Source organism: Artemia franciscana, chromosome 9 (assembly GCF_032884065.1).
Source record: "Artemia franciscana chromosome 9, ASM3288406v1, whole genome shotgun sequence".
Lineage (NCBI taxonomy): Eukaryota > Metazoa > Arthropoda > Branchiopoda > Anostraca > Artemiidae > Artemia > Artemia franciscana.
Window position 1 is genome coordinate 50,138,645 of NC_088871.1, and position 20,484 is coordinate 50,159,128.

At 36.0% G+C, this 20,484-nt stretch overlaps 1 protein-coding gene across 1 annotated transcript in view; it reads right to left on the reverse strand.

The window, feature by feature from the left end:
* The window catches only part of LOC136031519 (filamin-A-like), a gene marked incomplete in the record, with an annotated part of 349,909 nt that overhangs the window by 59,693 nt on the left and 269,732 nt on the right, over positions 1-20,484 (reverse strand). Inside the window, 3 exon segments of the mRNA XM_065711189.1 lie at positions 6,145-6,273; positions 12,127-12,267; positions 15,975-16,104. Of these exon segments, the coding sequence (XP_065567261.1) occupies positions 6,145-6,273; positions 12,127-12,267; positions 15,975-16,104 (400 nt within the window).

Below are 20,484 nucleotides of genomic sequence, written 5' to 3' on the forward strand. Positions count from 1 at the left end.
CAGAAAGCTAAGCGGTATTTGGAATGTCAGATTAGTTCATCCGAAATCCAATTTCCTTTTTACAAATCTTGGGTATATTGCCTAGAAAGCAGGCTTGTAAGACGTTAAAGAGCAGTGTAGATTTATGCAATGAACATTTGATGAAAATCACTTTGAAAAAATTATTAACTGCTATAATCTAACTCTCTAAAAATTGTTCAAAGTATTAGAACGAGGAAAAAAAATGGTTACAGAAAATCATGGTTTGTACCATTAAAAAAGAACAATAAAAGAAAAGAGCATAAAAAACAATAAGAGCAAATATGAGAGGTAAGATGACATAGAAAATATAAGAACAGACAAGAAAAAAAAATACCTCAGTTAATTAATTCGAAACTAAACGCCAAACTTAGTTGAAAGCTTTCTTCGAGGATTCTCAGAAACCCAAAGTTTTCTTGCGAATTAAATTGAAAAAAAAAATTAACTGAAAGTAAGGAGTGACATTAAAACTTAAACCGAACAGAAATTATTTCGTATATGAAAGAGACTGCTTCCTCGTGAACGCCCCGCTCTTTACGCTAAAGTTTTTTACTGTTTTAAAAATAGAGTTAAGAGAAAGAGTCGGACTTCAGCGCGAAGAGCGGGGCGTTGATGGGGAAGCAGCCCCTTTCATATATGAAGTAATTTCTGTTCGTTTTATGTTTTAATGTCACTCCTTACTTTAAGTTAAAAATCACTTGTTTTTATCTAATTTAATTTCTGAACGTTTTTGAATCAATGCATGTTTTGATTTATGCTCTCCGCAGATGAATAATTAAAATGAAATTTGCCTATTTTTTTTTGGCTAAATGGTTTTCTCATAGTTTTGATCGAATGATTTTGAGAAAAAAAAGAAGCGGGGATGGAGGTCTAGTTGCCCTCCGATTTTTTGGTTACTTAAAAAGGCAACTAGAACTTTTAATTTTTTATGAATGTTTATATTAGTAAAATTATTAGTAAAAATAAATTTTATTAGTTAAAGATATACGCAACTTACAAATTAGCTTACGTAACGAACTTCTGTATTCTCATATTTTTATTACATACTAGCTGTTGGGGTGGCGCTTCGCGCCACCCCAACACCTAGTTGGTGGGGGCACTTCGCGCAACAACCCCCCCAAGCCCCCCCCCCCCGCGCGGGTAAGTCGTTACACGCCATTGTAGTTGTGTCCCTGTGTACCACCTATGAATATATATATATATATATATATATATATATATATATATATATATATATATATATATATATATATATATATATATATATATATATATATACTTGCGTTTTTAACTATGTGTGTTTTTAACTACGTAAAACTTGCGAATATACAACATTCTTGGCTTTCCCATTGTCTGTGCATATACAAAGCCTTATATACTTATAATGGCATCGTATGCAAACGCTCTTTTTACAAACATGCATACATACAACTCATTTTTATATAGATAGATAGATAGATAGATACAATACAAATTAACTGCGTAAAACTTCCGAATATACAACATTCTTTGCTGTCCAATTGTCGCTGCATATAAATAGATTGTCAGGTTTACCGACCCTAAAACATGCAACGTACAATTGTCCATGGGAAAAACAATCAGTATTAAGATCTATACCACATTTTTCTAATGATTGACGTTGAGCTTTGTTGATGGTGATTGACAATGCTAATCGAATGGGGAATTGCAATCTTTTAAATTGAAAAGGCAGATCCGTTGGAATCATGGGAATGCGAGGAATAAGAACAGCCTCACCATCAAAAGGCCCAGTCAAGATTGTTGCCTTTATTACGTTTTCCATTGTTTTTTTTTTACGGCAAGTCGCTTGCCATTGCAAAGCTTTGGAGGGTTTATGTTTCGTAACAATATTATTGGTACGCCTATTTTTAGTTGTAGCACGTGTGGTGGAAACCCTGGGATATCCAGGGAATTTAAAAATTCAGAAGGATAATTAACCGCTTCATTTGGTTCCACGACTGTGTCGACTGACTTGTAAAGGACTGCCTGGTCTCGAATCTTGGTCAAAACAATATTGTTGATTTAATGTACGTCTATATTTTTGGGTGCAAGAATCGCTCGTTTACTTGGCCATTTATTATTTTTTATAATTGGTTAGAATATTCGGAAATACTTTTTCAATCAATTCATTTTTGGACGTCACTAGATTACAGAATTCAGCAGGTAGTTGTATACGTCCTGAAATTGAGTCTACTGAGAGCTTTCCGTTTCCAATTGCCAGCCATTGATCTGAAAATGTTTGACCAGAGTCATCGTTTTGCAATCGGACACGCATATTTGTAGTTAATTTTAATGTATTTACGTGTGCCCATAAATTAGAATTTTTCAGGCAAGAATTCATTTCGTCTGCAGGGGTTGATCTAGGTATTATAGGTAATGTTTGCCTGAAATCTCCCGCAAGCAATATTAGTGTGCTGCCAAAGGGTTTCGAATCCCCTCACACATCTTTCAAAGATTGATCAAGAGCCTCGAGCGATTTTTTGTGTGCCATTGTGCACTCATCCCAAATAATAAGTTTGCATTGCTGCAATACTTTACCCATCCCAGATGATTTGGAAATATTGCACGTGGGAGTTTCTGTAGAATGCAAATTCAGAGGCAATTTCAAAGCGGAATGAGCAGTTCTTCCACCAGGCAGCAGCGTTGCGGCTATTCCGGACGACGCAATTGCCAACGCTATATCATTTTTTGATCGAATTGATGCCAGAATCAGTTTTATCACAAACGTTTTACCAGTACCTCCTGGCGCATCCAAAAAGAAAATTTCTCCAACATTGTTATCGACACAATGCATTATCGTATCATAAATGTCTTTTTGCTCCGACGTTAACTTAGAAATGTTATTTTGTACATACGACAATAGATCACTCGTGCTGTAACTTTGTTCACGATCCAATTCTACACATGTCGAAACAGCAGCGGTACGATTAGGTGAAGGAATTCCCAAATCCTGAAGAGGTTTGTTTGCCATACATACGCACACATCTTCAATAATAACTAAAGTGTAGTTATAAATTGCTGATGTAAAATCAAAAGTTATATCTGACGTCTCTATCCGTTTTCGATGGAGTATATCTTCGGACATTTTCGATTTATATTTTTCCCATAACTCTGTAGGAGCTGAAGGAGAGCAAGTTGTTAGTATGTTTCCAAACAATGCACGAATTTGAGCTGGAGTTGACGTTTCGCACGCGTCATTGATACAGTTATCCCAGTGTTGGTCATTCTCCAATAAATTCAGAGCTTGGCATGCACTACGGTAAGTGTCATGTATAGTACCGTTTACAGTTCTCAAATACTCAAAGGACGTCCGACCGGGTACATTCACCAAAAGCAGGCGTAGAAAGAAGCATTCATGTTGATTGGGGAGAACGGTGTAGAGTCATCCCATCGTGGTATCTTTGAAGATGGTAGGTTGGCCGTCGACTGACTTACCCTGTTTTCGACGTTCAAATACTTTATTTTTAGTATTCCACGTGTAATACGAAGGCACTTCAGTATACAGCAGTTTTTTTGCAAAAGAATCATTTTTGCATAACGAAAAGAAAGCAGTTAACGTTGTATCCGGTGGATTCAGGGTTCTTTGTTGCATGTTGGATTCCGAAAAATAAACACGTTGACCATTCTGTAAATGTACCGCTAAGTGAACAACAGCTGGACTACGTTCATGTATCGGAAATGAAAGAATTCGCCAAACAGCTTCATTACTGCTTATATATCTTCCAGCCTGATATTGTACGATTTCGTCGATATCACTGATTTCGGACTGCAAGCCAAAAACTGCCATGTCACTGCCTTTGTTGACGTATTTACATATGTATTTGATTGCCTTTACGGAGTTACAGTATTCAACGTTTATGTGTGCATTAAATGTTTTTGATAATAAAGGGGAATATGGAACAACCCACTGGTCACCTACTTCGATGGTGGTACTGTTACGCTTCTTTATTATTGCTGTTTTACCGCCATCTTCAGTAGATCTTCTTCTTTATTATGGGTAACCATCATTGCCAGTAATTGTGTTGGGTACTAAAAGTCGAGGATATTGCTTTGTGCACCTTCCTTTGGCCATGCATGGTGATTTTTCGTTCAGTGCACCGCAAGGTCCATGTATCACATTTTTTACCACAATACCATATAAGCCCTTATCGACATTTTCATTAGGTATTTCAGCGGAAATCACATCATCAATTTAATTAAAAGTAATTTTATAATGTAGCCAGATTAGTATATGTGCGTGTGGCAATCCTCGTTTTTGCCATTACACTGAGTACATCCAGCATCGCACTGACCCAAACACTTTAAGTTTTACTATGTAGTTTATCAGTGATTTCAACTTTTGCCAGAAGACACGGGCCGTAATGTCATGTATATGAACCGCCGATTGTCCTTGAAGTAAAAGCTGCTGTATCTCGTCTCAAGATTGATTACATGTAAATGTAATAAATAAATCTGGACAACCATAGAGACGAACATACGCAATAGCATCTTGAGCATATTCATGCATATGACGGGGACTGCCAGCATATGAAGAAGGTAAAATAGTTAATCTTCCAACGTTTGTGGTATTACCGTCATTTACAACTGCATCTCGCAAATAAATGTATTGTTCAGAGCGGAGCTTGGTCTGATTCAGACGGATAAATAGCAAACGTTCTGATTTAATTTTTGCATACATATCAACGATTTATTGGTGAAACAATTGACGGCATTTTTAAATATAATTGTCTTCATTCTGCCGAATCATTAGTCTATAGGAATAATAATGCATTGCGCTGCATTTCTTATTCATTTCTTTGTTAGTGGCTGGATTTATCAATTTAATATTAAAGTGATAGCCGTCGGCTCCATCCCAAAAAATGATAGGATATTGTAGGGCATCGTAGCATCGATGAGTTTCAGCAATCCTTACCAACTGAGCGTTTCGCTTATCAAGAATAATATCTCGAGGTAAAGACTGATCACCGACCATAACGATTGCCAGTTCGTCGATAGTTGGAGCATTGTATCTACGCACATGTTGGCCAGGAGGCGTTTTGTCAGCGGAAATAACAATTTTATGCGTATCAGTAGGCATCAAATCGATGGCTGTTTTGAACAGACGCACTAAAGTATTATTTTCGTGGAAAAGATGTTGCAATTGGGAAACAATTGTCCTTTCAACGTCGGGAGAAATTTCGCAACGTGCATTCGATTCAGAATTTCTATCACTTATGCAGTACAGTTGTAAAAATTTATGATTCTCGCCTGAGAATGGTAGAAGGGACCCTGCTCTATGATAAATTTGCCCTTTTACGTTGAAAGTAGGCATAAATTGATCTGGATTTTCGATTTGGGCACCAAACGACGTCATTTGGAAACATGAGTTATATTTTCTGATCTGTGATAAAAAAAACGCTTAGATCCTGACGTAGTTCCAGTAAGCAAAGTCTTCAATGGCTCTGGTGGTGCAGCCAGTAGAGGAAGTTTAACTTTTCCTGAGGTGCAACACATTCCCATTGTTTCACCATTGAATTTCAAGACCTTGCAATAGGCACAAATTTTAGACATAGTCCCGATTTGAACACATCTACTCAAGCTATAATCATCGACTGGGCTGTACCTGAATGCCAGGCGATAATTTTCAGGTTGCTCTTGTGATTCCTCGGCACGCTTTCTTTTGGTGATTTCTCTTTGAGACGCAAGCCTAATTTCACGCTGTTGCTGTGATTCCCCGGCACGCTTTCTTTTCTTACTTTCTCTATCAGCCGCAAGCCTGTTTTCTTGCTGTTCTTGTGATTCCCCGGCACGCTTTCTTTTCTTACTTTCTCTATCAAACCATTTGCTCCTACCCTTGTCGACCACAGTGCATTTTTCATTGATATTTACTAAGAGGTGATGAACCTTGAGAACCATATAAACATAAAAAAAAACTAATGCCTACATTAGTTCCTTGAGTGAAAATAATGAATGTTACCTTGACAATAAAGTTGACCCCGGCAAGCATGAAAAAACAAAAAATAACAACAGCACCTATAATACGAGTGAAAGTAGTAAATTGGACCTTGTAATAGTACGCCTGTAAATAGTAGGTCGATCCTGACAAATATAAAGAATATAAATTAGTACCTGCACCAGCTCCTTGAGTTGAAATAGTAAATTTGCATTGTTCGCCACAAATACCATGCGTCAAACCAGGCCCATAAGCTGTAACAATTCCACTGGTAATCTGGTCAACGTGGAACTTAAATGGAGAGCCTAAAAAAAAAAAAAAAAAAAAAAACTGATTTACGGTAAAACTATGAATACTTAAGAATACCAACAACTTAAATTGTAGCAATAGTCCGGCTTCCGACCATCTCCCTACCAAGGCTACTTCGCAACTACACCATGATTAAAGTGACTGCAAGCTAGTAAAGAACAAAAAAATTGCCCTTGGTAAGCAGAATTCTAAAAACTCTTTTTTCTAAGAAACTGCTTGGTGAGAAAAAAAAATCAAATGGACGTATAATAACTATCAATTATATCAAAAAAAAAAAAAAAAAATCAGATTTATATGTATAATAATTTCCAACTACAAAACATTTTTTCGAGATTTTCAAAAATGAGCTCAAATGACGTCAAATCGAGGTAAAATGTACACCACTGAAATTTCATTATCAAATACTCTAAAATGGAGACTTGGACGCCCCTCAGCCTTTATAAAACAAGCAAGATCATACTTTTTTTTATGAAAAATTTGTACTTTACAGAAAACTGACCTCAGTTTAGTTTTAGCTTTCTTTGGCTTTTGAGAGAACATCTCCAGTGGCGTAGATTGGGAGGCAGGAATTACCATTGCCCCCTAGATTTTGAAAAATAACATTTTTGGGTATTATTATTCTTAAAAGTGCATTTTTATAGTATCTTCATCGAGAAAACTGAAAAAAAATACAGATTCATTCTCCTAGATATTGAAAATGCACCCCTTCCCTTAAATCACCCCGTTTTATTGACTTGGTTTCATTTTTTTCAGTACAGCACTGTTTTTCGCATTTTTTTTTTTAATTTTAAAAATACAGGGAACTATCACGAGTCAGTTTATTTTAGCCTACCTAATTTTGCAGATATCAAGTTTTGTTGTTGCTGGGTTTTGTAGCTCTTCGTATTATTCAATTAATTTTTTACATGCTCCTGTTAGCTTAAGATTATGTAGTAGATAAGCATATTATATTTTATGTCTATAGCTCTATAGCCAAAATCTTTCTGTAGAAAAAGAAAAGAAACGAATTCTATAGCCCGAGAAGAATGAATATGCCTCTTAGGCGACTTAAAGAGTCGCCTCTGTCTCTCTCTCTCTGTCTCTCTATCTCTATCTCTCTCTCTCTCTCTCTCTCTCTCTCTCTCTCTCTCTCTCTCTCTCTCTCTCTCTCTCTCTCTCTCTCTCTCTTTTTTTTTTTTTTTTTTTTTTTTTTTAGTTCCAATTTTAACCTTGGGCATTGACATATATATTCCCAAGAAATATCTAATATGAAAATTCGCCTAAAATACTTTCAGCACTTAATTTGACCATCATCCCAAATATGGATAAATTTAGATTATAGGTGACCGCATTCCAGATACACAACCTTAAAAACGCGAAAAAATATACCATTCCTGCAAAATTATATACAGCACAAGTCTCGTCTACAGGGTTTTTTCAGCTATAATCTTATCAGAAGTCATGTTAAATGTTTATTTAAACTTGAAGAAAACGGAAAAAAGCCTCATTCCCACAAAAATTTACAAAGCTAAGTCTAGTCTATAGGGGTATTCAGTCATATTCTTATCAACAGTCGTATGAAATGTATGTTTAACTTTTAAGATACGGAAAAACACCGTTACTACACTAGTTTAAATGGATTACACTTTCGTTATCATAAACTAATAAAAAAAAGTTCATTCTAATTGTATTTCTTCCTCTTAAGTGTAATTAATAACATGACACAAATTCCTATGTCGTGTTAGTTTTAGTAATATATCAGATAAGAATGCGGAATTCTCATTAAAGAAAAAAAAGACAAATCCCGATGACAAATTATAATACGATCTATTTTTTATAAAAATAGATCCCAAGCGGGATGATCTATTTCTAATATGATTGATTACCAGTTTTACACAATTCAGTCTCTTTACTCCGTTTCAAGCACGTATACCCATAAAAATACTTTTGGGAAGAAGGGGGGGGGGATGGTGGCTAGAGAATTTCCAATCTGCAGGAAGTGGGAAATCCTTGATAAAAGGTTATTGTACTTGTTTTGCTTTTTTTTGTCAGAAAAGTCGTTTAACTTTCGAACGCTTAAAAACGTTTAAGTTTTTATATATTTTCACTCTTCAGGAGGGTGGGGTTCCCGATTGTTTCCTCGGCATAGAGCAGCATATTTTTAAGTCAACTTTAAGGAATATACTTGATGAACCAAAAGAATGAAAGTTTTTGAAAACAAAGAAGATACTTTCAAGAAAAAAACTGGCAAAGCCATCCCGATATTACTCTGATACCTCAACATCCTGAGAAGATAAGGACTACTCAGAGAGGGTCGATAAACGATCAAGCAGTTTTCTTTCATTCCAATTCTTTCCTTTTTTACAAATTTTACTTTCTAGACACCAATAGAGGAAGCCTTGGGAAACTGAGACTTGGCAAGGGCACCACAAATCAAAAGAGCGCATAAACCATGTTAGGGAGATATATCTACATAAGGTAGATATATATATACATACATACATATATATATATATATATATATATATATATATATATATATATATACATATATATATATATATATATATATGTTGAGAGAGAGTGAGAGAGAGAAAGAGAGAGAGAGAGAGAGAGAGAGAGAGAGAGAGAGAGAGAGAGAGGAGAGAGAGAGAGAGAGAGAGAGAGAGAGAGAGAGAGAGAGAGAGAGAGAGAGAGAGAGAGAGAGAGAGAGAGAGAGGGAGAGGATTTTAGGATAAATATCCTTGATTTATCCTCGATTCATGTGAAAGAGTTATAGAAGCAAGGGGGTTGCTCTTCCTTCCTTGCCCCCCTTGTACAGGCTCCATTATATTGCTATTGTTGGGTCACTCTACTCCAGAAATACGCCACTTTACATTTGTTTTCGCTTCCTTTTTGTGCCACTTCAGTAATGCCATGCCGCTGGATTGATAGGGCTATGTAGACCCCCATACAAAAATTGTAAAATCGGGACTTTGAAATAATATTTCCTTTTTAAAGAAACAATATGGGACAGCTAAGGGGACAGTTCCTTCCATTAGTACTTCCTCCTGTGTTCAGGCTCCATTACAGAGGATCCTTAGCCTATTAACAGGGGTAATATCACATCGCGTCATTTAACAGAAACAAATTGATGGACAATAAATGCAGTTATTTTCCAGGAGAGAAAACCAATTCCAAAATGAAGCATCGCGTTTTGAGGGATACATATCAAAAATAGAAGACTTCCCGCTATTCATGATGATTAAGAAAGTAAATAGAAGATTGATTTATCTCGTTGGAGGCTCTTTTTCCAATTTATTTGGATTTGTAAACTTGATTAGGTCTGTAGCCTTATTAAGTGAGATGTATTTACAGTGCTATTTTTCCACAAATTATTACTTGCATTTTATGTGTCTAGGAAATATAGATAACTACAAAATCACACTGCCTTTCTATAATACAAATAAGTAGAAATAAAACGATTTTAAAACAGTAAAATTTTATTAAATGAATATTTCGGCTCTATATTTAAGAGCCGTCACCAGCAAAGCAAATAGACTAATACAAAATTAGACTTACAACAAAAAACGTGTCAATTAAAAATAAAACCAAATTAAAGTTTTAATATAACTTCAAGAAAGTTCAGCGAGGACTGAAAAAGGAAACAAACAAGAAACAAGGCGATTCATTCAGAAAAAAAAATCAGGAGCGAGATTTTAATGCAAATCTTGCTTTTGAGGCAGCTAACCTAAAAGGTCAATTCACTGGAATTAACCGTTAGTTTTTCGATGTAACATGTTAGATCATTTTCGATTAAATTTATGTATAATGCGTCGAATTTCTCCTAAATCTCTATTTAAAGTATTGTTATTATTTTGCCTAAGTTTAATTTCTATTGCCTCTCGACAAATTTGTTTAATGCCCAAATCATTACAAATGAGGTTGGTAGTGGAATTTTTCAATAAGTACTGAGTAGGTATGGTTTTCGAACATAAGGCTGCTCAGAGCCGTATAAGACGACTAAGTGGAAGCTCTCCTGATAGCTATTCCGCGATGGAGATGACGATGGTATCCTTTTTATTCTTCCCAGTTTTTCTACTCCAGAACTGGTATTCCAAGTACAAATTTTAGGTTTCATATGACACCTTATGATAGCACTAGCTTTGAAATGTCCTTGAACAGCTCTCTATGATGTTCCAGTTCCCCGCGAATTAAAAAGAAGCGAGATTCATTGCTACTTATGAAAAAGTAATTTTCCTCATTGTTCACGACAGGAGACTAATTTTCTTGACTGGAGTTTTTGACCATGGCAATTCCAATCATGTACTCATCATTTTCATTCAACGTCATTTTCGAGGGGGTTCGAGATCTTTTTTTAATTCCTGTAAATTTGTTTCAATAATAACATTTCAATAAGTTTGTGGTAATCAACTGTAAGTAAGAATCGACTTGGGTTAGTGGTAACCGAAATACAAAAAATCTTGATAACAATTAATACATCAAATAATTGATTTTTATGCCGATTTTATCCATCAAAAGTTAATAGCCTGAGAATATTTGCCTGATTTTCAGAAAAGGGGGGAAACGCCACAATTAGATTCAACATATCAGAGAACCCTTTTGTAGAGGTTTAAAGCTTCTATCTACGAAAATGTGAAGTTTCATATTTTTCCCAGATGAAAGATCACGTGTTTATTTGTTTTTGTTTTGCCACAGATGATCGTATCGAACCTATGCAGAGAAAATAATGCCGTACGGTGGCGCACTCGTTCAAGAAAAGTGAAAAAGTGCGTAAAATAAAAATGGTTAATATAAACATTTACCTTATTGCTTGATCTAAGTAGATTCAGATTATGTTCAGTGATGTATAATTGCGCATAAGCTATTATGAAGTAAGGGGTGATGGGGCATTATGTAGCCGGGGGAATACATAAAAGAGTGCATTTCAATGCTCCAATTGTCTAAGTCTCATTGAACCTTCAGGTAGGCTAAGCATAGACAGAGTTTTAGGAATAAAATACAAATAAAATAAATTAAATACAAAACAAGGCCTCTCAAATGAAAGTGTAGAGCAACATTAAAACTTATGATGAGCAAAAACTATTCTGTATATAAGGGGACTGCCCCCTCTTCACCCCCGCCCGTTCTTTACACTAAAGTTTTATAGTGATTTAAAGAAAACTTCTCGTTCCAATTAACGACCCTTGTGTTTGAGCCATCTTTCTTAGAGAATTAGAACACAAAAATTAAACTTTAGTGAAAAAACCTAGGGGTTGAAGAGAGGGTAGCACCCCTCATGTACGGAATAATTTCTGTTCGTTTTAAGTGTCAATGTCGCTCTTTATTTTCATTTGAGAAGTTTCATTTTTTACATAATTGCTGTTAAGATTAATTGAAACTGAATTGCCACTCCCTCGTGTTTCATATTGGACGCTTAGTCCAAATACATTCCTTCAAATGAAGGGAACAGTTCAATAAAAAAAAAAGATATAAAATGAAAGAATATCAATAGTCAATGGATACAATAATAATAAAATAATAAAAATAACAGAAAGTAAAAAAATAACAAAGCACAAAACCATACCAGGTTTCTATTTTTCAAAATAGGGGTTTCCAAGCCTTATCTACCAGGTTTTCAATTAGAAATAAATATAGAAATATAGCTTGATAATAGAAAGCATCAAATAAAATGCCCAAGACATGTTGACTATTTGCCATAGTTTTGATTTTTTTCGATGAGAGGAGTGTTTTGTTCTTGAGGCTTGCCCTTTCCCCCACTCTCCATTATTTTCATTGTAGAAAGTTTTTTTTAAGGTTTAGAAACCCTCGGTTTCCCGTATTTCAAATGAAATTCAGGTTAATAATAAAACGTATCAAATAATTCGTACCCTGTACATGCTCACTGTTGTACTTCACATGGAGCTCGTGCAATCCTTCTTCACGTGGCTCATAGCGAATGCTTACTGTTCCATCCCTGTTATCTACTATCATTGGGCTATCCTGAATTCCCGAGGGCATCCTCACTTCAGCTGCGCAAAAGAGTAAGCAGATTAGAAAACTCGAAAATGTGCACTGACTTTTAAAAAGCTAAAAGAAAATTAAATTATCAAGCTATTTCGACCACTGAGACTCAGTTAAATTTATAGAACATGTTGGAATTCTTATTTCACAAATGTAATATTTAGGCTATAACAGAAAGAAGGGCGAGTTTGAGATTTTGAGATGAGTGGAAGTATAACAAAAAGAAAAGTTGTTCTGTTTCAACCACTAAAACTGAGATTGATAAAATAAAATAGAATTCCTATTTTAATAATAGCAATACATTATGCTTTAATACGGAAAGAAAATCTAGTTAGGGTCTAGCGATGAGAGGGATAAAAAAAAACTATGTTTTGACTGCTGGAACTAAAACTGATAGAATATGACCTTTTCTATAATTAAATAAAAAAACAAGTTTTTTAAACTGAAAATAAGGAGCGACATTAAAACTTAAAACGAGCAAAAATTATTCAATGTAAGAAGGGGCTGTCCCCTCTTCAACGCCTCACTCTTTACGCTAAAGTTTAACTCTTTGTCGCAACTCCACTCTTTAAAACAATAAAAACTTTAGCGTAAAAAGCAAAGCCGTGAGGAAGGGGCAGCCCCTTTCATATACGGAATAATTTCGGTTGGTCTCAAGTTTGAATGTCACTCCTTACTTTCAGTTAAAAAAAACTTTTTTATTTATTTAATTTCTGAACTTTTTTTCAACTAATGGAGGTTTGAACTTGGCTCACCGTACATGAAAAATAAACAAACAAAATTGTATATTAATTTTGGCAGATTTATTCCGTATATTAACGGTTTGCCCCTCCTTAATACATTGCTCTTTACGCTAAAGCTGTTAACACTTTAAAAAATTCATATTCTAATTAAACATCCCCATGTTTCAGTAGACGCTCTTAAGAAATTGGAACAAAAAGTCAAAAATTTAGCGGAAGAGGCAACCTTTCGTATATGGAATAATTTCTGTTCGTTTTTCAAATAATGCCAGTAAATCTGGTTAACCCTCTCTGAAATATATGGCTCCCCCTCACGGAAAACTCATCCGTAGAAATTTCATCCAACATATAGTACACCCCCCCCCCCCCGTCAAATTGATGAACGGATGAAAACTCACCCGTAGAAATTTCATCCAACATATAGTACATTCCCCCCCCCGTCAAATTCCCTTCAGACAGGTCCATGATCGCTGAAAATCCCTCCTCCCTGTAAAATTGTTTGCGGACGTTGCAGCTTGAAAAATTCTCCTTAGTATTCTTTCATTTGAATAAGACTTTAGTCTCTAATCTGGTTCTCAATCGCTTCAGAAATGCCCCCTTCAGTGGAAATCATTTGCTGGAACTCAAAGCATGCGGGATAAAGCCCTTAGCTAATTCCCCCAAGCATCTCCACATGAAAAATTTGGCAAAGAGAATGTAAGACAAATAATACGAATTTCGTTTAGTAATTATGTCAAATCCCCCCAGTGTAACATTTCCCCTGGAATATTCACCACCCCCCCAAAAAAAGAATATCGGCATAATTCCCAATAACAAATTCTATACGCAAACAATGGACAAATTTCATAACTTACAGCCCTCTCCTCACGGACGGTGGGGGGGGGGGGTCAAATTACACCTGAAGACAAAATTATTTGATCTTAAAGCTGGTTATGAGAAAAGAAAATTGTTGCAAACCATAGTGTTTGTAATACAGTGTTGCCACATTAGTTTATTTTACGCCAATTGGCGTGAAAATTTAGGCAACTGGCTTTTAGCTTAAAATTTGACGATTTTTATTTTGACATGTTTTTTTTTTATAAACAAAAAATCCTCTCGTGACCAGCCTTTTCGGAAAGAAAGCATTTTTTTCTTAAAACTAATATTGTACTATGTTAAAAAAAAAATGTCCATACATTGTTTGAGTACGGTAGTTTTGACGCCATAATACGAAGCTGCAATCTTTATACGCACAAAAAATTGAATTTACAGTCACCTTACCGCCCCAACTCTTTGATCAAAATACCAAATCACGTGAAGCAGAGTTTTCGAATTTTCAATAACATGTAGTTTGAGCAAGCACACGAAATTTCACTTCTGGGGAAGGGCATCCCACAGAAAAACAATAAGTAAGTTAATTGAATAAAGGAATTCACAGAAATGGGGAAAACCGTCGGAATATTGAGATTTTGGGGTAGTATAGACCCAAAGCCATCACACACTTCCCTCTTTGATTAACAAGGTGCAAGAAATTACATTTACCGTTCCTAAAAAAACGTTGTTTGCATTAATGACATCAAAATATAGATGTGTTTTTAATCGATTATTTTATAAGGTTCAATGCAGCATAATCGGGGTGGATGCATTTTTTAAGTGAGATTCTCTTGTGAATAGAATCTAAGTGTAGGATTAAATACGTTTTTAAATATCACGGGGAACCTCTTTTTGGATGACATTCATAAATCTTTCGTTTTGGATGTTTTTTAGAAGCACCTGCATTGCGCGAGACTTTCCCAACATTGATTATTATGTGCATTTATGTGGCCGATATGTACTCTTTGAGCTTTTGTTTCCATCTCTCTTTTTAACTCCTGCTTTTTAGAACAAATTTAGTCTGATACTATAATATAATTCCAAATTATATTGAACTAATGCATATATTTCGTATTAACAATTCATGTGTTTTTCTACTAGTTATTTTACCTCCAACAGGAAAATACCTCCAAAAGAGAAGGACTCTTGATCAAAATTACATCAGCAAATTCAATATTTCCAAGAATTTTGCATCGGAATTTCCAATTTTCAATATAAAAGAAATATGACTTTTATTTCATTTTTCCCTTTACTTTTATTCCAATAAAACCTTTCATACATATAATTTAACTGAAATTGCTAACCCAAAGCAAACAAAAATGGTCCTCTTTGGTATTTTATCTTATTTTATTAAAACCAAAGCCAACTGATTTTTGTTTAATTCTGAATGGTTCAGATAATTCATTCTTCTATGATAAAACTGCTTTTTGTACAATCAACAACAAAGAAAGGAAGAAACAATACTGGCTGAACTCTCTAACAACCCAACATTTGGAGGGGCAGATCAGTCTCTTTCTTGGGTGCAGTTTTTACTCACACAAATAAACCTGTAGTGAGAAAAAAAAATGACACCAAAATTTATATTTTAGCATTTATCGGTAAGTTTGCAACCAGAATTATAGAGCTTGAAGCTGTAACATAAGGCAGCTTTAAAATTAGATAATAATCGACTGATTCCTATATTTTCATCAATTCACGAAATAGCAAATCAGTGACATAAACGTAGCCACTGGTAGAAGGCCAAATAACATGGTCACAGTGGTTCAATACAATTAATTAAATCATATAATCGAAAGACAATAAGAAGGATCAAAAATAGTCGAACCTGATCTCACCCTGTATCATGACAATAGAGAATTTTTTTTAACCTAGGGTCGTTTCGAAAATGTTTAAAGAGAGATCCCTCATAAGTCGAATATGGGCAACGTTTTATGTTCCCATCTATACTTGGAAATCTACTGTGGAATCCTTCAAGGAACTTTATTGGCCCTACTTTAAATCCTCGTTATTGTTAATGAAATTGGTAATCGAGTTCCCTCAAAGATGACGTGGAAAAACTGTCGATCCTAGAAGTGTGTCCTAGAAATGTTAAAAAACGACCCAAACGAAAATAATTAGCTTACCGGTTACGTTTCCACCTGTGCTTGGCAGCGGTATATTTTGTAGTTCTATCGGTCGATACTGGTCCTCAAAATTATTTCTTGCGTGGTTTTGCGAGGGACTAGCAGTCTGCTTGGCAAATTCTTCTCCAGCCTATAAGTGTTTGTTTCAGTAAATGTTTAAAATTTATTCAGAGTAAGATTAAGCGAAAGGGTTCGAAAGAAACAACACATGTCCGCCCAGCTTTCTCTTTCTCGAGTAGGAACTAGTTAATACATTTGTTTATTTTGATTAAGAAAACACAATTGTCCGATCTAAAATATTTAAGCAACGAATGTTAATCCCTGAATACACCATGGTCAGTTTTAAAGGTTCCATATAATTCACACATGTCTTTACGTTTCTGTCCCTTCTAAGGATGAGATGAGCGATTCCAACTCTTTCTCAAATTTTACAGCATTTTATTTCCTTTCCCTTAGGAAGTAGCTGTAAAAGATCTTGCGTTTCAGTTTGTTTATCCATGTCCATGTCGTTAATGCCACGCCTAAAGAACGTACCTGATATTTTCACCCTACTGAAATGATTGGCAGAAACTGTCTGCTATGACGTTCTTAAACGGAGGATCAGCAAAGCAGTGCATGCCCCATCACTCTTTGATTCTTCTCATCTACATTGCCCTGCTGACCCTCACCTTGAGAGCATCTTAGGAAGTTTTTTTGTTTTTTTGACAACTATCTTCTAAGTGTGTAAATGTCAGGTACGTCCTTTAGGCGTGGCAGCGACCAAAGCAGTTCAAAAGAGGGAGGATGACCGGGACAGCTGACCCGGGTATTGTGGCTGGGAGGGGTACCGCGGCCGGGGATTTGCAAACTTCTATTAAATTTTTTCTTTAATTCGGCTTTTTTGCTTATATTTGACTTGAGAGAGGGGGGGGGCAGTAATTAATTTTTCCCCGGGAACAAACAACCCTAGGAGCGGCTCTGGCAGCGAAGATATTCATGGTTCAGTTATCAACTAAAAATAAAATTGTTGGCATTCTTGTTTTGAAAAGACGGGTAGCCTACGCTACCTTGTTTAAAGGCATCGAGTAACCTTTCAAGATTTTGATTATCTTTGGTCGAAGGATCTCGGATCCAGGATTTGAAAGACCGGGATTTGCTTTTCCAAGCATTGGGATTTTGTCAAGTGAATCCTGTGATATTGTTAAATTATCAGTGGGAAATATGTTAATTAAGCTACAAATCAGGCCATGTGACCCATGTGGTATTTACAGCCCATGTAGTTGCAAATCAGGTATGTGTCCAGGAAAGGGCCTCGAGCCCATGCCCCTGGCCAAAGACTTAATATATTCTCTCAGTTTTTTGCATTTTCTATATTATTCACCAAAATGTTGTGCTTCTTCTAAAGTTACCCCTCTCAAAAAGAAAGTTCAGTGTATATGCTTGTTACGAAAACTTCGCATTTTCTTTTCTCACAACTCTAAGGGAGAGGTGAACTAAAATACTTAAATGTAGTATAAAATAACTTGGTTTTGAAGTGCAATCCTCCATGTCTGCTTGCAAGATTTAGGAGCGAAAAGCTGTCAACAAACTAACAATAAATTTTCAAAGTATTTACTTTCGTCTTTTTTCCAACCCATGGTCTATCATTTGAAGTTTTAAGAGAAAGACACTAAATTAAAACTAGACGACCGAGCCTTGGGTGTGGAAAATTAATTAGATGTATATATATAGTAAACTTGAATGGAACATATCACGTCAATCTAAGCTTTTCGTGAAAACAAAAGTGGGAATTCCTGGCCAAAGTTCAGCTGCAACATTTCCAAGCAGTTAAGTTCCAGTTTTGAAATTAGAATTTCTTTTCCACAACAAAGAAACATAATTTCACTTAATATTATGGACATTTTTTTCAATAAATTTAATTCTGAGATTGAGGTATCAAATGATGGGGAGATGAGATCTAAAACAGCAGACATGAGGATTAAGATATAAATAGCTTAAGCTAGTCCATCGGAAGTTTTTTAAACTATCTTGAAGAAATTTTTTCCCTCCCCCGTCTCCTTTATGTATGCATATATATATATATATATATATATATATATATATATATATATATATATATATATATATATATGCTTTATTCGGGATAGAAGAGACCCAGTATTATTAACTGACATTTACGTGAGAGGCCAAAGGGATAGTTGACGGACCAAACTTTCTGACATTAGAGGCAAGGACAATTTATTAGACTCACTCCAACTGACTGACCAGACGCTAATCGGATGTGCCCGTACGACTATTCAAATGCTACAGCATTTCAATAGTAATAAGGAGCAGACGTATCACAAGAACATAAAGAATTGTTATTTTTTTTTATTCTCCAACATTTGTTGAACAACCTATCTTACTTAATACAATTGATTAAGTGTTACAATTAGAAGCCAATCCCAAATCTGAAAACAATGTTATGGCATTATACAACGGGTACCATACCTGAAGTGAGCGCTCATCCGCTGTACAATCAGTCAATTGGTTTTAAGGTTCAAAAGAGAAAGCGTTTTTTTTTCATGTCTGTCATTCGACTGGTTTTTTGGCTAGTTTTTTTTTCAAATATTAAAACAGAATTATCATACTTTACGCCATAAACAGAATAAACAAACTTTAAAGCACGTACTTCTCTATCTGCTTCCAAGCCTCCATCCAAGCATTTTGTGCCCACAGATATGACTTATTACCCCTGGGTTCAATACTCTTACTGCAATCGATTTTGACCACTAGAACAAATGAAAACTGTTGTTTTCAAAGAGAAGGCTTTTCTTTGGGTGTCGGGGATTTGAATTAATTCCAATCAACTTCAAAAAGCTATAATTGCGATCAATTGCAATAAGCTATACTGAACTCTGGGTACTTTATCTTGATTTTGCAAGAGTTCAAAAAAAAAATAATAAAATATGTGAGCATCGGGTTACTTTACATATCAGAAATAAAGACTAAGTATACACTATTCCTTGAAAGTTTTTTCGTACATCCAGTTAAGCTGAGCAATATAGAAGGATAAGTCTTAGACCTTCCTTAGACCTTACCTTAGTTCCTATAATGTCTCCGAAGGCACACAGGGCGTCGGCGAGTAGCCTCCAATCTCCCCTTATGTGAACTGTTGCGTATGTCTTCCCACTCTGGAATGAGACTCGTCTGGAGGGCTCTTATGTCCCTTCCTACGTCCTACGGAGCGTGTTCTTTGGTCTTCCTCAATGACGGGTGCCTTCTGGTTGCAAGTGGAAGAACATTTTGGAAGGCCTGTGATCTGGCATATAGAGGATGTGTCCAAGGTATAGCTATCTAGGTTGTAGTACAATGGTTGCGATATCTGGCTGGCCTGTGCGGGTACGGGTCTCTTCGTTGCTGACACGGTCTCTCCAACTAATTCTAAGAATTCGGCGAAGACAGTTATTCTCGAAGGCGGTAAGGCGTTTCTCCTGTTCCGCAGGTAGCTTGAGGCATTCTATAGAGTAACTCAGGACAGACAGTACATTGCTCTGGAACAACCTGAATTTCAACTTCAGCGGATATTTTGTGGATTTTCAGACTTGTAGAAATCTCTGAAATGATGCGCTGGCCAAGGCTATGCTGGTGCACAATTAAATGATGCTTTGGCCAAGGCTATCCTGGTGCACAATTATTTTTCAGAGTCACCACTGGAAGAAACTGTACTACCTATGTACTCGAAGTATGTCACCTGTTCGACGTCCTCTCCTCCTATTTTGATTCCCATGGGTGAACTACTGGTTGACATGGCTTTTGGCTTTTGTATTGCTGTGTGTTGGATCTGGCACTTTTCTTTACATTTCTATCAGCTTCTTTATAGGCCAAGTTCTTGGTCACCTCCGAGTGACCATTTTCCCCCAGGGAGCTCGACTTCAGTTTCTTGCGATTTTCTAAGAGATGCTAGGTCTCCCTAGACATCCACTGTTGTTTAGCCGACTTTCTAAACCCGAGGGTTTCTTCGGCCATATCCGTGTATTTTTTGCGGATCGTCTCCCAAGCTTCTTCGATGTGTTCTTTTAGGTTATATAGGGCTTGAAATTTATTAGACAGTTTGATGCAAAACGAATATCGGAACCCCTTGTCATTAGTTTGTCCAAGTAAAAGCTTCCGAGCGTGCCTGTCTTCAGCTTTTGACAATTAGACTTCAGCTTCAATTTCAATGTGGTGACTACTAGTTTGTGGTCTGAACCAACGTCGGCACTTCGGAAGCTTCAAACATCTTTTAGGCCTGTTCGCCATCTCCGGTGGATCAGGAATGTGGTCGATTTAATTTTTGACGGTGCCATCCGAGGATGTCCAAGTGTATTGTGGATATCTTTATGCTGAAAGATCGTACCGCCGATCAGCAAATCATTCCCCATAGCAAAGCTGACAAGCCGAGCTTCAAGCCTTAGAACTAAAACTAAAACATTAAAGGCCATGCTAATGAAAGTGGTCGAATATAACTCTGAAAGGTGGGCGATTCGAAAGGTTGGGAAAGATATGCTAC